This window comes from Entelurus aequoreus, linkage group LG02 (genome assembly GCF_033978785.1).
Source record: "Entelurus aequoreus isolate RoL-2023_Sb linkage group LG02, RoL_Eaeq_v1.1, whole genome shotgun sequence".
Taxonomy (NCBI): domain Eukaryota; kingdom Metazoa; phylum Chordata; class Actinopteri; order Syngnathiformes; family Syngnathidae; genus Entelurus; species Entelurus aequoreus.
In genome coordinates, this window is record NC_084732.1 from 65,752,925 (window position 1) to 65,765,244 (window position 12,320).

At 38.5% G+C, this 12,320-nt stretch overlaps 1 protein-coding gene across 3 annotated transcripts in view; it reads right to left on the bottom strand.

Annotated features, from left to right (window-relative positions):
• Window positions 1-345: 345 nt before the first annotated feature.
• The window catches only part of kif18a (kinesin family member 18A), a 55,346-nt gene continuing 43,371 nt past the window's right edge, over window positions 346-12,320 (bottom strand). For all 3 annotated transcript variants that reach the window (XM_062030785.1, XM_062030794.1, XM_062030776.1), the window contains 4 exons: window positions 8,188-8,557; window positions 6,643-6,729; window positions 3,508-3,596; window positions 346-598 (listed from right to left, as the gene is read on the bottom strand). In XM_062030785.1, the coding sequence (XP_061886769.1) occupies window positions 462-598; window positions 3,508-3,596; window positions 6,643-6,729; window positions 8,188-8,557 (683 nt within the window). In that variant the 3' untranslated portion in view covers window positions 346-461. The remainder of the gene's footprint in view (window positions 599-3,507; window positions 3,597-6,642; window positions 6,730-8,187; window positions 8,558-12,320) is intronic.

The following is a 12,320-nucleotide window of genomic DNA, read 5'->3' on the forward strand; positions in this document are numbered from 1 at the left end:
CAAGCTGGACGGAGCGTTTTTTAGTGGTAAACATTTTGGAAAGAAGATCCCAAGAAGGCTGACTATGTTTCTGTCAAGTGGCTTTAAAAGCGCTAAGCAAAATATTGTGTCATTGCAGTACTACAGGAGTGTCTGGCAGGCTGTTCTCCAGGAAAAGCTTAATTATTAATTAGCTTACATGCAGTTCACATCCACAGGTATCTGCTCTTGCCATGTAGTCCACATGTAAGTGCTGTCTGAGCCATGCAAGTTAAAGAAAATACACCATTGTTTTCTACCTTGCAGTGAACAATGATTTCAAGAAAGGATCCAGTCCCCTTGCCCTCAAAAATCATCATTGTCATATCAGTGCACAACATTTATTTAAAACCAAGTAAAAGTCTGCAAGCAGACGATTCACAGAGCCTTCAAAACAATACATTAAAATGTCTTACTGATCAAGAAGTACAGGCAAAAAGGTTTTACATCCGCTTCGTCACTCGCTTTAACTGTTGGGATGTTTTATAAAAAAGTGACTTGGGTTTGGAAGGTTGAATGAGGCTCAGGTTTCCTTCAGAAATGCTCCTCACAACTCTTCGAGGTTTTTTCTCTTCTGGACCTGATGGAGCGACAAATGGAGTCAATCGAGAGTGAACGCTGAAAGTATACACATTAAGTTCATTGACAAATCATTTGCAGGATCTCAAAGTCTCCAAAACATGAATCGTATCTTCTTATCTTTACAACCTACATTAAATATTCAGCGTATGTAATTTTAATGGAGACAAATTTAAAGCTGGGGTACCTAAGTTATTTTCTTTAACTAAAAAAAATAATATTAGCACCATACAGTATATCGTAACAGTAATCATTTCTGGAAAAATGTAACATCTGAATGCGGTCTGTGCCTTGTAATGAAGTATTAAGTAGTACATAAAACCCCGGAAGACAAACTAATTTGGACAACACCTCCAGATCCAATCACAGGATTTAGAGAAAGCAAAAGTGAGCAGAGCCTACGAAATAGCCTCCTCATTGCGAACTTGTTTTCAGTAAAGCATGGCTGCCGATCACCCACCTGGAAAGATCGCGAATACCTGCGCTTGCTTTTATAGTTATAATTATGTTAACAAAAACCAAGAAGAAAAAGTCAGAGGAAGAAAAACAAACAAAAAAGAACCAAAATATGAATAAATGTTGGTCTAGGGTATTCAAGACGAAGGGCATTGCAGGTCTTTGGACGCACAAGTGGCTGTTTTCCTTCTAGACAGGTAATCTAATGTTCCATTTTCCTATATTTTGTGTGTATCCCTTTGCGTGGCGACGTGTGTTACCGAAAGTCAAACGATTGCTGTTCTGTGGATTGTAAGCAGAGACATAGTTTGTGGTTTCTGCATTTAAACTTTTGCTAAATCTTTGTATAATATATGGCTACGGCGATATTAGAGTAAAAAAACAACATACCTGTGACAACATTTATTTTCTGCAACAAAATACGAAGTAGGTGATCCTTTGAAGCAACTTCAGACTGTCAACAACCTACGCGCGTGCACATACAGTTCTCGTGCGCAATTTTGTGCACTTCCAGAGAGGAGGAGACTGGGAGGGACTATCAGCGAGGTGCGCAGAGTGGTGGACGGTATTTACAGTTTGAATTGTGCCTGGTGACACAATAATAATAATAATGGAATAGATTTATATAGCGCTTTTCTATTGACTAGACACTTAAAGAAAGATTCAAGTACCCCAGCTTCAAGACCTTGCATTCAAAAACTAGTCAAAATAATGTCATCAAGTTAAAAAATACTGAAGCTTTCTTTCTCCAAAACATTTGGCTCTACAGGGAAATATATACAGAAAAATTATCAGATAACATTTGTATAATTTAATTTTTGTGCCACATCACAGAAATAGTGTAATGATATCAGATATAAAACCGACAATAACATGAAATTAATATGAATATTTGTCCAATGAACTGTGTCATGAATGCCTTTTTAGTATTGTCTAAAGTAAAAATTGCTGAATATGCATATTCCCTGATTAAACACAGAATAGAAACCTGAAATGAGGCTGGGACGAGTTGAGTCTACTTTCTGACTGCGCAATCCTTCATGAACTGGGTTTGATGGCAGGTTATTGCGTCTGTTTGTCAGTATCTTTCCAATGTAATGTTTTCAGACACATTTATTATACACAATGGTTTTCTACAGCCAATGTCTTCAGTGTAAGTGTGACATCATTAATCTTGCTCATTGGCCAATAAACTGCAGATACATGGTGAGGCCCATACTACTACCCTGGCTCACCATGTAAGGCAGCGGGCAGGTGCTTGTCGCTGCCATCTTTCTACAGAGAGGAAAAGCACAACTAAAAGAAAATAAGGAGGAATTATGCAAAAAATAACAGAGCTTTTCCTGGAGCACGACATTGTTGTGTTAACAATACACTGCGTTTTTAAAGTGTCTTCATTCAACAACGTGCAAGAGTTAGCCTCCTCTGAACTCTCGTCCCAGAAATCAGAAAGCGCTAACTTTCTAATGTGTTTTAAGCATTATATGGCACCTTCTTAAGGCTTTTAACATGTAGTGACGTATACTACATTCGTACGTAACATGTGCATTAGCTTTGGGTATGGTTAGCTACTGATAGCGATTTGGCTAGCTAATGTGTGAGACAGTTGAGAGTGGCAACCCTGAACGTCAGACAAAGTTCTCGTGCCGACGAGCATTTATGATCTAATTTATTCAATATAATTAGTATTTGCTGGTTTGAAAAAATATTGTTAACAAACAGCCCCTCTAAGTGAACTAGGTGGGAGGAAGCCAGTATATCTGGAGAGAACATGCAAACTCCACACGGAAAGATCCCGAGCCAGGGAATCGAACCCAGGACCTTCTTGTTGTTAGGCACTGTGCTGCCCTAATTATTAAATGATTTGTTTAATTACTTCATGAGTCAAAGTCAGTGGGCAGATCCTTACACCTGATTGGTTAGTCGGCACTTAACTGTTCTTTGGAACTTCGACCAGAGAAGGGGAAGACTACTGGTCAACATGTGGTGGAAATCTTTGGGCACCTCCTGATTTGATTACGATTCATACGCTGCAGGCTTATACACATATGCATCCACAAAAAATACACGCCACACACACATACCTAATCCCACTCCCTTATGGGTGATGGACGACTGAGCAGCGTTTTGGATAGCAGCAGCCTTCCTCCGTAGCCCCCACTCCCTCCCCTCTGTTGCAAGTTTTGTGGATTCTATGTAACATGTTTATGTGTGCTTATGGCTATTCAGTTTTTTTTTTTCTTGGCCTCAGTCTGGACACCCTCCCCAGGAGCCCAGTCTGAGACCGAACCTTTGTGGCATTTTAAATTTTGAAATTTTTTTTAGCATCAACCTTCATTTGCAACTAAGCATAATTCAGAACTTCCTTTTGGAAAATCCAATTGAATACTTTTTAGGAAATCTCTGGACAGCCTGTATATTATGGAAAGTTTGTTGTTTTTTTATGATACTTACCAGAGAGATGATGTACCCTGACTGGTCTGGAGGCCATGCAGGGACCCTTCTTAACACGCTTTGGTCCTGACAGATTCTCATCTCTCTCCCTAACAGTGCGGGGGAAAAAAAGAGAGAAAATATTTATAAAAAGTACATTTTACTATCAATGTTTGACTTCTTCATAAAAACAAATACAGACTTACATGGCTGGCTTTAGTGTACTATTTCAACACAAAAAGGAAAGGTCAGTGTTTATTGGCCTATGGCACTTTCTAAAATTATCATTACAAAAAAAACAAAAGGCCTAACTTAAGGAAAAACAAATTGAACGGTCAATGCTCATAACACATAACTGATAACTAAATACAGTATATTTAGTTATTAAGCATTATGGATTTGTTCTTTCTAGCAAAATCTTTACAAAATAAAAAATATTTAAAAAAAAAACATGGTTTTTATGCGATCTTGGAGGGACGAACAGATAATAATAATAATAATAATACCTGGGATTTATATAGCGCTTTTCTAAGTACCCAAAGTCGCTTTACATGTTAAAAACCCATCATTCATACACACCTGGTGGTGGTAAGCTACTTTCGTAGCCACAGCTGCCCTGGGGTAGACTGACGGAAGCGTGGCTGCCAATTTGCGCCTACGGCCCCTCCGACCACCACCTATCATTCATTCAACATTCATTCACCGGCGTGAGCGGCACCGGGGGCAAGGGTGAAGTGTCCTGCCCAAGGACACAACGGCATGGTAAGAGGCGGGGAGCGAACCTGCAACCCTCAGGTTAGTGTCACGTCTGCCTTCTATTAAACCTTATGTGTGTAAAATAAAATGTTTTTTCTAAACTTAAGGCTTAAAATCCCCCTCTAAAAGAAAAACTGCACCTTTTTAGAATTTCACCCACAATCCCTATGTGAGAAAATAACACGTCTTTTCCTTTTCTGTGTGTTCTAGATAGTAAAAAAAACCCTGCTCGAACAAGGCAATGCCGGTAATGGGTATTCTATCATTACGCCTCTACAGCACTTAAAAAAAACATCCAAAACTGCCAAAATGTCCCATTTACGTGCTGTGACCTTTAACCAAGCTATGGCAACATTCTTATTGTAAAAGCTAACGCCGAGGAACTACTTTTCTGGCATAGTGACACAGCACCTTGTTCACAGAGGTGATGCTGTTGCTGATGCGGAATCACCCTTAAGTTAGGAGCTTGAAACTTAGAAAATCCACAAGCTGCCAGCTAAAACTCCGGACCAACTAAATCAGTGCATACAGGTTCTAAACTCGACGACATTGTTAGAAAGACGCAGAAAGATACTTGTGTTCTTCAAGCATTTATAATCTGAGGAGTTAGGACTATGCTGAATTTCCACGCACAATTCACAAGTCTTTTGCTGAAAAATATATTCATCCCATCAGTTGGCATCCCAGTAAGAGCAGACATTGACATTCACTGTTTTGTTCCTATTTTTTGATGAAAGGTTTGGCACCCGAGCATTAGTGCTACTTATAGCTTAGTGTTTCATTATAGCTGGATCTGCTTAGCACCCAGCATTTAAAACTTTTAACTTATCCTCCATACATTCACTCTTGATCTTCATGTGTCTCAAATTACCGTATTTTTCGGACTATAAGTCGCAGTTTTTTTCATAGTTTGGCAGGGGGTGCGACTTATACTCAGGAGCGACTTATGTGTGAAATTATTAACACATTACCGTAAAATATCAAATAATATGATTTAGCTCATTCACGTAAGAGACTAGACGTATAAGATTTCATGGGATTTAGCGATTAGGAGTGACAGATTGTTTGGTAAACGTATAGCATGTTCTGTATGTTATAGTTATTTGAGTGACTCTTACCATAATATGTTACGTTAACATACCAGCCACGTTCTCAGTTGGTTATTTATGCGTCATATAACGTACACTTATTCAGCCTGTTGTTCTTTATTTATTTTAAATTGCCTTTCAAATGTCTATTCTTGGTGTTGGGTTTTATCAAATAAATTTCCCCAAAAAATGCGACTTATACTCCAGTGCGACTTATACATGTTTTTTCCTTCTTTATTATGCATTTTCGGCCGGTGCGACTTATACTCCGGAGCGACTTATACTCCGAAAAATACGGTAGTCGTCGTTGGCTCTTATGAAGTCTGCCATGATTAGTGATAGTAGTTGTTTATAGAAGTAGTGTTAATTGCTGTAACATTAACGCGGTGATGCTTAATGACCAAAATATTGTAAATGGATGTGGTGATCAATCGGCCATCAGTATCGGCCAATTTTCACGGAAAATTATTCGATTGACCTTGCAGAATTATACATTTTATTGCTGATCACAAATACTGATCTCATCTGGCTGACATACTGTATTTATTTCTAGCTGAAAAGCAGCTCGCAGCTATTGGTGTATCTCCATACACAGTGAAGAGCCGCTCCTTTAAGTTAATATTAATCACCTATATTACAGCAATAAACTGCATTTCTTTGTGTCCTACTGTACGTATCGTTATCACTGGAGGACAAGGCTGAACATATATACACACATAGAAGAGAATAAGGAAGTAGTTTAAAAAATGGTGTTGATAATATCAAACCGTAAATAGCGATCACCATAAAAAATAGAAAAATGTACAGTTAGTACATGTGATTGGTATCGGCCCATCTCACTTATAGGTAATCAGTATTGAAAGCAGCAGCATAAAACCCTGATCGGAACATCCCTAATTACATGTTCTTACCATACCATACCAACTTTATTCATTATGGATGCTACTTCATGATTACAGCAATGTGAGTGGCACTGAGGAACAAGGTGGGTGAAGTGTCTTGTCCGAGGACACAACGGAAGTGATGACGGAAGCTGTCATCGTTCCAAGAATTCTCAAGTTTTTGGACGGATGCGCTACCATCTGAGCCACATTGTCCCGATATAAAACAAAGATTTTGAGAGGTATCCTTTCAAAGAGATATGACTGGCAGTATAATGCTGTAAAAAAATGCATTTTGGTAAACATTGAAAGTTTAGTTCAGGACATCCTCTATATACTTTACTATTGGCGGTCTTGGGGCGATATTGATCTAGACTGACTTTGATATGACATGCAAGCAAATGCCAAATAAAGTGATGAATAACAATTACCGTTTACGTTTCCCTTGCGCAGCAGACGTCATGTGCATGTAGGTTGGATTGGCCCGTCTTACTTGTAAAGAAGCAGGGTTGTGATATCTGCAAACAGATTCCTGTTAGGTTCACATGAAACTCAGTGTATTCATCGGTGAAGCAGGAGGCCGCCATAGCCCACTGTTCTATTACACAACAGAATATCTAATGTGGAGCTGCTCCCTCTCTGTTGATTGAATGTTCTGCTTCACCTCCCTTAACACAGTCAGAGGTGTGTCTCATGCTTAAGGAGCAGTCAAGAGAGTTATTTTGACCGGCTGGCGGTTCCATGGCAGATTTTTCTTCAGGCCTCTGTCGGAAGTGCCACTTGGGATAAGACGTTGTATGCGTAATCCTCCTGAGTGACGGGTTACTTTGAACGTAATCTCTACAAAATTCTGTGTTACAAAACACTTTTTTTTGCCATGTTAAAAATAGATCTGCACCAAATATTTAAATGTGTTTTCTCACTAGCCGACATTGTGTAATCCTTCAAAAAATAGACACAGCAAAATCCTCTGACCATTATCTTAATGCATTCTGGGTAAACAGATGTATCAATGTTAACCTCAGTGTTACCAATTGGCACAAGGACATGCTGAGATTTGGCTGAATTTATACTTTGATCCAAAAAAATGCATCATAATGCAATGATTATCTAATTTTAGCCTGTCTATTTCTACTATTCTACTATACTTTCTGGATTCTGAATCTGTCTAACATAACCCCCTCGACCTTAAAGCTCCACTTAACCAATGAGATTGGTATTTCCTTTAATAAATACATCTTAAGTTGTGTACATGGTGAATCTGCGTTCTTTTCCTTTTGGCCGATAAGCTCAGATTCCTTAGCCTTCTTTCCTAACTACATCAAATCTGTTGCAAAAGACCAGGAGCGAAGGGTCGGTTTCAGACCTGTGCCACGACTCAAAGCTAAATAAAGACTCAGCCCCTTAACCGGTTATGTGCTAATTGTTATCAGCAAACAGTAAAGAATATTATATATCATTGGATGAATTTTTGAGAATCTGGCATCGGACTGTACTGTTTACAAAACAGCTGTTTGTAAAGGGTCTTCAGCTCCCCAGAAAAAAAAGTCAAATTTCTGTCTTATTCCGGTTTGGATACACAATTTGTGCATCCAAAAAACACTTTCTGGCTGCCATTTTTGAGAAAAAGTGACTAACAGTACTGAGCAGTGGGCACTATGGCCTTGCTGGAGCTGTGAGGTGAGAAATTCAAAAGATCTTGTGGAAATCTAAGAAAATTCTCATAGACTATTGACTATAATAATAATAATAATGGATTAGATTTTATATCGCGCTTTTCTATTATTAGATACTCAAAGCGCTCACAGAGAAGTGGGAAGCCATCGTTCAAATCTAGAAGTGTCATACAAATGCAAGGGGCTACTTAAAACACATCAACCACGGTACTTCCACATCATGTAGAACACAAGCACAACATTTTTAACAAACAGAAGTCTGGAAAGTTGGGCCTTTTTGAGAACCAAACACTTACTCACCCTTGGGGAAGAGTCTGGTTTGCCTCATAGGCTTTGGCAGGATTGATTACATCACTGTGGGCTGAAACATTCACAGACTTGAATGCCTTTGAGGTGACATCATTGCTTATTATAATTGTTGAATTGGATAGATCTTCTTGGTGTGGAAGTTCAAATGTCATATTTGGATCCAAGTCGGTGGACAAACTCAATGGAACGACCTGAACAACTCTTTGGGCAGGTTCTGGTGTGTACTGGAGAGGAAAGATGCCCTCTTCACAGCCTTGGGAATTTTGTGAGAGGGTGCTGGGGCTTTGTGGTGGGAACAACACAGAGAGTTTTTGGGGAGATCTTGCTTCTTCTTGCTTCATACCTAGATTACTTTTAATTCCTAAATGAAACAAAACAAAACAAAAAAAAACAATACATGCAGTAAGAAGAGAGGAAATCAAGCATCAACATATTACATAACATGCCCAATTTATTCCTAATAGTCGGTTAAATCAAAAATCTGATTTTCTTATTTTTCAAGGGCCATTCAATCGCATTTCTGTATATTTTAAAATGTATGATAAATTGTTGTGTAAATCATAATAAGCATTCAACATTGCAAACAGTGCCTAAGCTCACATGACACATGTATAGTCGAACAGTAACAACATTTTAGTTATATACTTGTCTTTCAAATAAAATGTTGTTATTTTTAACACATTTAAACATGTGCAGAATCCTTTGTCATCTATTTGTTCACAATAATTTGCACTGCAATTTTTAAAAACCCTCTGCGGGTACCCCATTTGCCTAATGCAGGTGCCCACAGGCGCAGCACCAGGGTTTGTCAACTTGCAGCCCGGAGGCCAAATTCGACCTTTTGCAGCAAATTTAAAAAAACACGAGAGGTATAGAGGTACTTAGACCAATGTAAACACATTAAGATATCCTTGTATTGATATTTTAACCTTGCTAAGAAAAACTTAGAACAAAGGGGTCCAAACTTGTCATATACACAACTGAGGTGTTCCTCAAGGCACCTCTTTTTGGCAATTACAATGTTTTGTGTTGCTGTAGCTCGTAGTCATTTGTTCAACGTCTTTAGTTATACAGCTAGTGTTCATCAAGGTTCCATTTTAGATCCTTTCTTTTTCAACATTTGGGCTATTCAACTGGTAGGCTGTGAGTTCAGGTCAAAAAACTTGTAAGAGACTAACATTTTTGTAGCAGAGTCTTAAAAATACTAAAGTGCTGTCACAGAGATGGTCTTTGACAAACTATTTTGCAGAATTTCCTTAAAAACAGCAGAGCGCTCCTGTAACTCTGACAAAATAAATAGACCAAAATCAAATGTCTACTGTAGAGGACGCTATTTTTCAGGAATATACAAAATAAGAGGAATAGTGAAGGGAGAAGTTAGGCCCCTGGTCCTTAGCTTTCTGGAAGTGTGGCCACCAAAACAATTGAGTTGAATAGTTCAGCCCTAGACTATTCAATGCCATTTATGAATACACAAATGACAACCATTAAATAGCATCTGTGCTCAGAATCCAAACCAAATTATTAATTTGTAGATGAGAATGGGGTTGAATATCAGTACCTGTATAATGCTGTATGATGAAGACCATTACACTCATAGCATTTCCTGCAGCAAAGTAACCAGGGATGATGAGGGTTTAAGAGGAAATCACTAATATCACACCATAGAGACAGTGACTGTGAGCAACGCAATTGATTGAGACGTCAGTTTGACATTTTTGAAGTAATATATAGCAGCTATGATTCAGACGTCAGACAGCACTCTAGAGTGAGAAGCCAGAAATAAATAGTACTATCCTGTGGCGGTGGAGATGTTTCTAGCAATAAATGGAAGCAGAATTCCTTCAATCACATATTTTTGGCTTGTAGGGGATTAATACATGCATGAGTTGCTATTTCTGGTGGAGGCAGCACTGAATTAGGGTCGCTTGGTTGCTGCTGCCTGTTTTTTATAGTGCGCCTATCCTGGTTGGTGGAGCCGGGGAGTTTACGTCTGGTGACGTTTTTCCCTGCCCTGCTGTGGATCTGCATTTTCATGAATGAAGCTCAAGAGGGATTGGGAGGGTTTGAGGCGAGACAGAAAAAAAACAAAAAAACGTTTGCGGGTAAAAAGAAAAAGCAGAATGGAGGGCTGAACCAGACAATGGGACATCTGAAGCACAGGGAAACATATGAAAAGTAAAATATATAGGAATGTACAGGAATGTGAAACCATTGCGATACAAATGACTAAAAAAAAACAGGAGAGGGAGAAAATTTATGGAAAAAAACATAAGCTTGGACACGATTTAATCCTCTAAGGCCACCTTCTGTGACTATTTTTGTATTAGTTTCTATTAATAACCAGACAGGCAAAGTGTTAATTCCCCCTTTAAAGCCCTTCCCTTTCTAAATCTGGTCCTATTTGATTGGCTGAGCAAATTGCAGGGCGGAGCTATTTCTCATACTGTATTATGGTGCAGTGCCTATCATAAGAGCTGAGGAAGTGGAAAGGGACGGACATCTAGGCACAGTGGAATTTAATAGGAGATTAGAGAAACTAGCGTCAGTACATAAAATATTGAGATTCAGACAGTTATGATTTCATTAGAGAGACAAAACAGCGGCTGCATGCTCCCAATAAGGGAAACTATAGTGATTAACAACAGTTATATAAAGGTTGCATATATTACACTGATTATATTACACATACTTTCATTGGCCTGCTCTTTTGAAGGCCCTGAATGGCTTGTAGGCATGCTGAAAAATTAACAACTTCATTGATTAATGCTACTATTGCCAAACAGAGACATTCTTAATTTTTTTTTTTATTTCTACAAAATACTTTAGTCTTAATTGTGCAGTGGTAATTGAGTTAAAGTACTAAATAAACTGAACTGAACCCAACTGAAGTTTCACCGGGGTGATATTTGAGTACATTTGATTGATTTTATGGTGTGTAAGAGTATTTTATTTATTTAAAAGCCCAACTAGGGACAATTGTTGGAAAATAGCAATAGCTATACACTCAGTTTATAGTATCAGTTGTTTTGGAAGTACGTCCCTATTCATACAAAATTATATTTTATTCTAACAATGCCAATGAAAGCACAACGAACAGTGGAGAACCATTATTCAACAAAATAATCTTCACATAAATAGGCTGTGCTTATGTTACCAGTAAACTTTCAAACCAGCTATTGTATTTCACCCATATTTCAAAAAGAAATGCAAAAGTAACAGTGACAGCCCCCATGGTGCTTTCAAATTGTGTTCCCATTCAATAAACCTTTTCTTGAAATCTTTATTTTAACCACAAGATGTTTTGTTAAAGCCATAGTAGACCATGTGCAATAAATTTCATTTTAGCCACTTTGAAATGTAATATTTCACGACAGCCTTTGAGTTGCATTTCACCAAAGGGTCTTTAAGAATAACTTTTCTCTATAAAATCAATCGTGTTCCACACTATATGACTCAAATCTGGGAGAGGACACAATATCTGTAGCAGTTATAAATCGAATTGTATTACACGACTTAGGTTGTAGCAATGTTTCCCATACATTTATTTGTCATGGGCAGCCACAAATAGTTATAGCACCACCTGTTCGCCCTCGCTCGTACACACATTACAATGCACATGGTCTGCCAGAGAATAAGAAGACCGAGCAGGATGTATGAGTATTGATAACCTAGCAATCCTAGCAACTCTTTTTCTGAAAAGCGATTTGCGAAAAATCTGCTAGAAATTTTTGAGGACTCTGACATGAAAGCCTGTATAGCTCTTCTAAAAAAGAACCAAGTGCGGCTGTGGGCCCTCCTCCCATCTCACAGCACTCACAGGCGCCTCCGTCTTGTGGCATTAAAAGGGAACTGCAATTTAATTTTGGAATTTTGCCCTCCACCCACAATACCTAGAAGTTTATTTTGTTCTTCTTTCTCTCTGTTGTCAAGTATGTTGTAATAGAAATACACAAGAAATAGGAAATAAACAAGTAATGGCCGATGAAATTTCAAATACCAAGTTTTAGAAACACCCCACCCTTTGATTCAACCAAGCAGCGTTCAACTGCACAGCCCGCCCCTCTAAAGTTCTTCAGGAACTTTACACAGTACCAAGCTACTAGGGAATACATTAGTTCCTG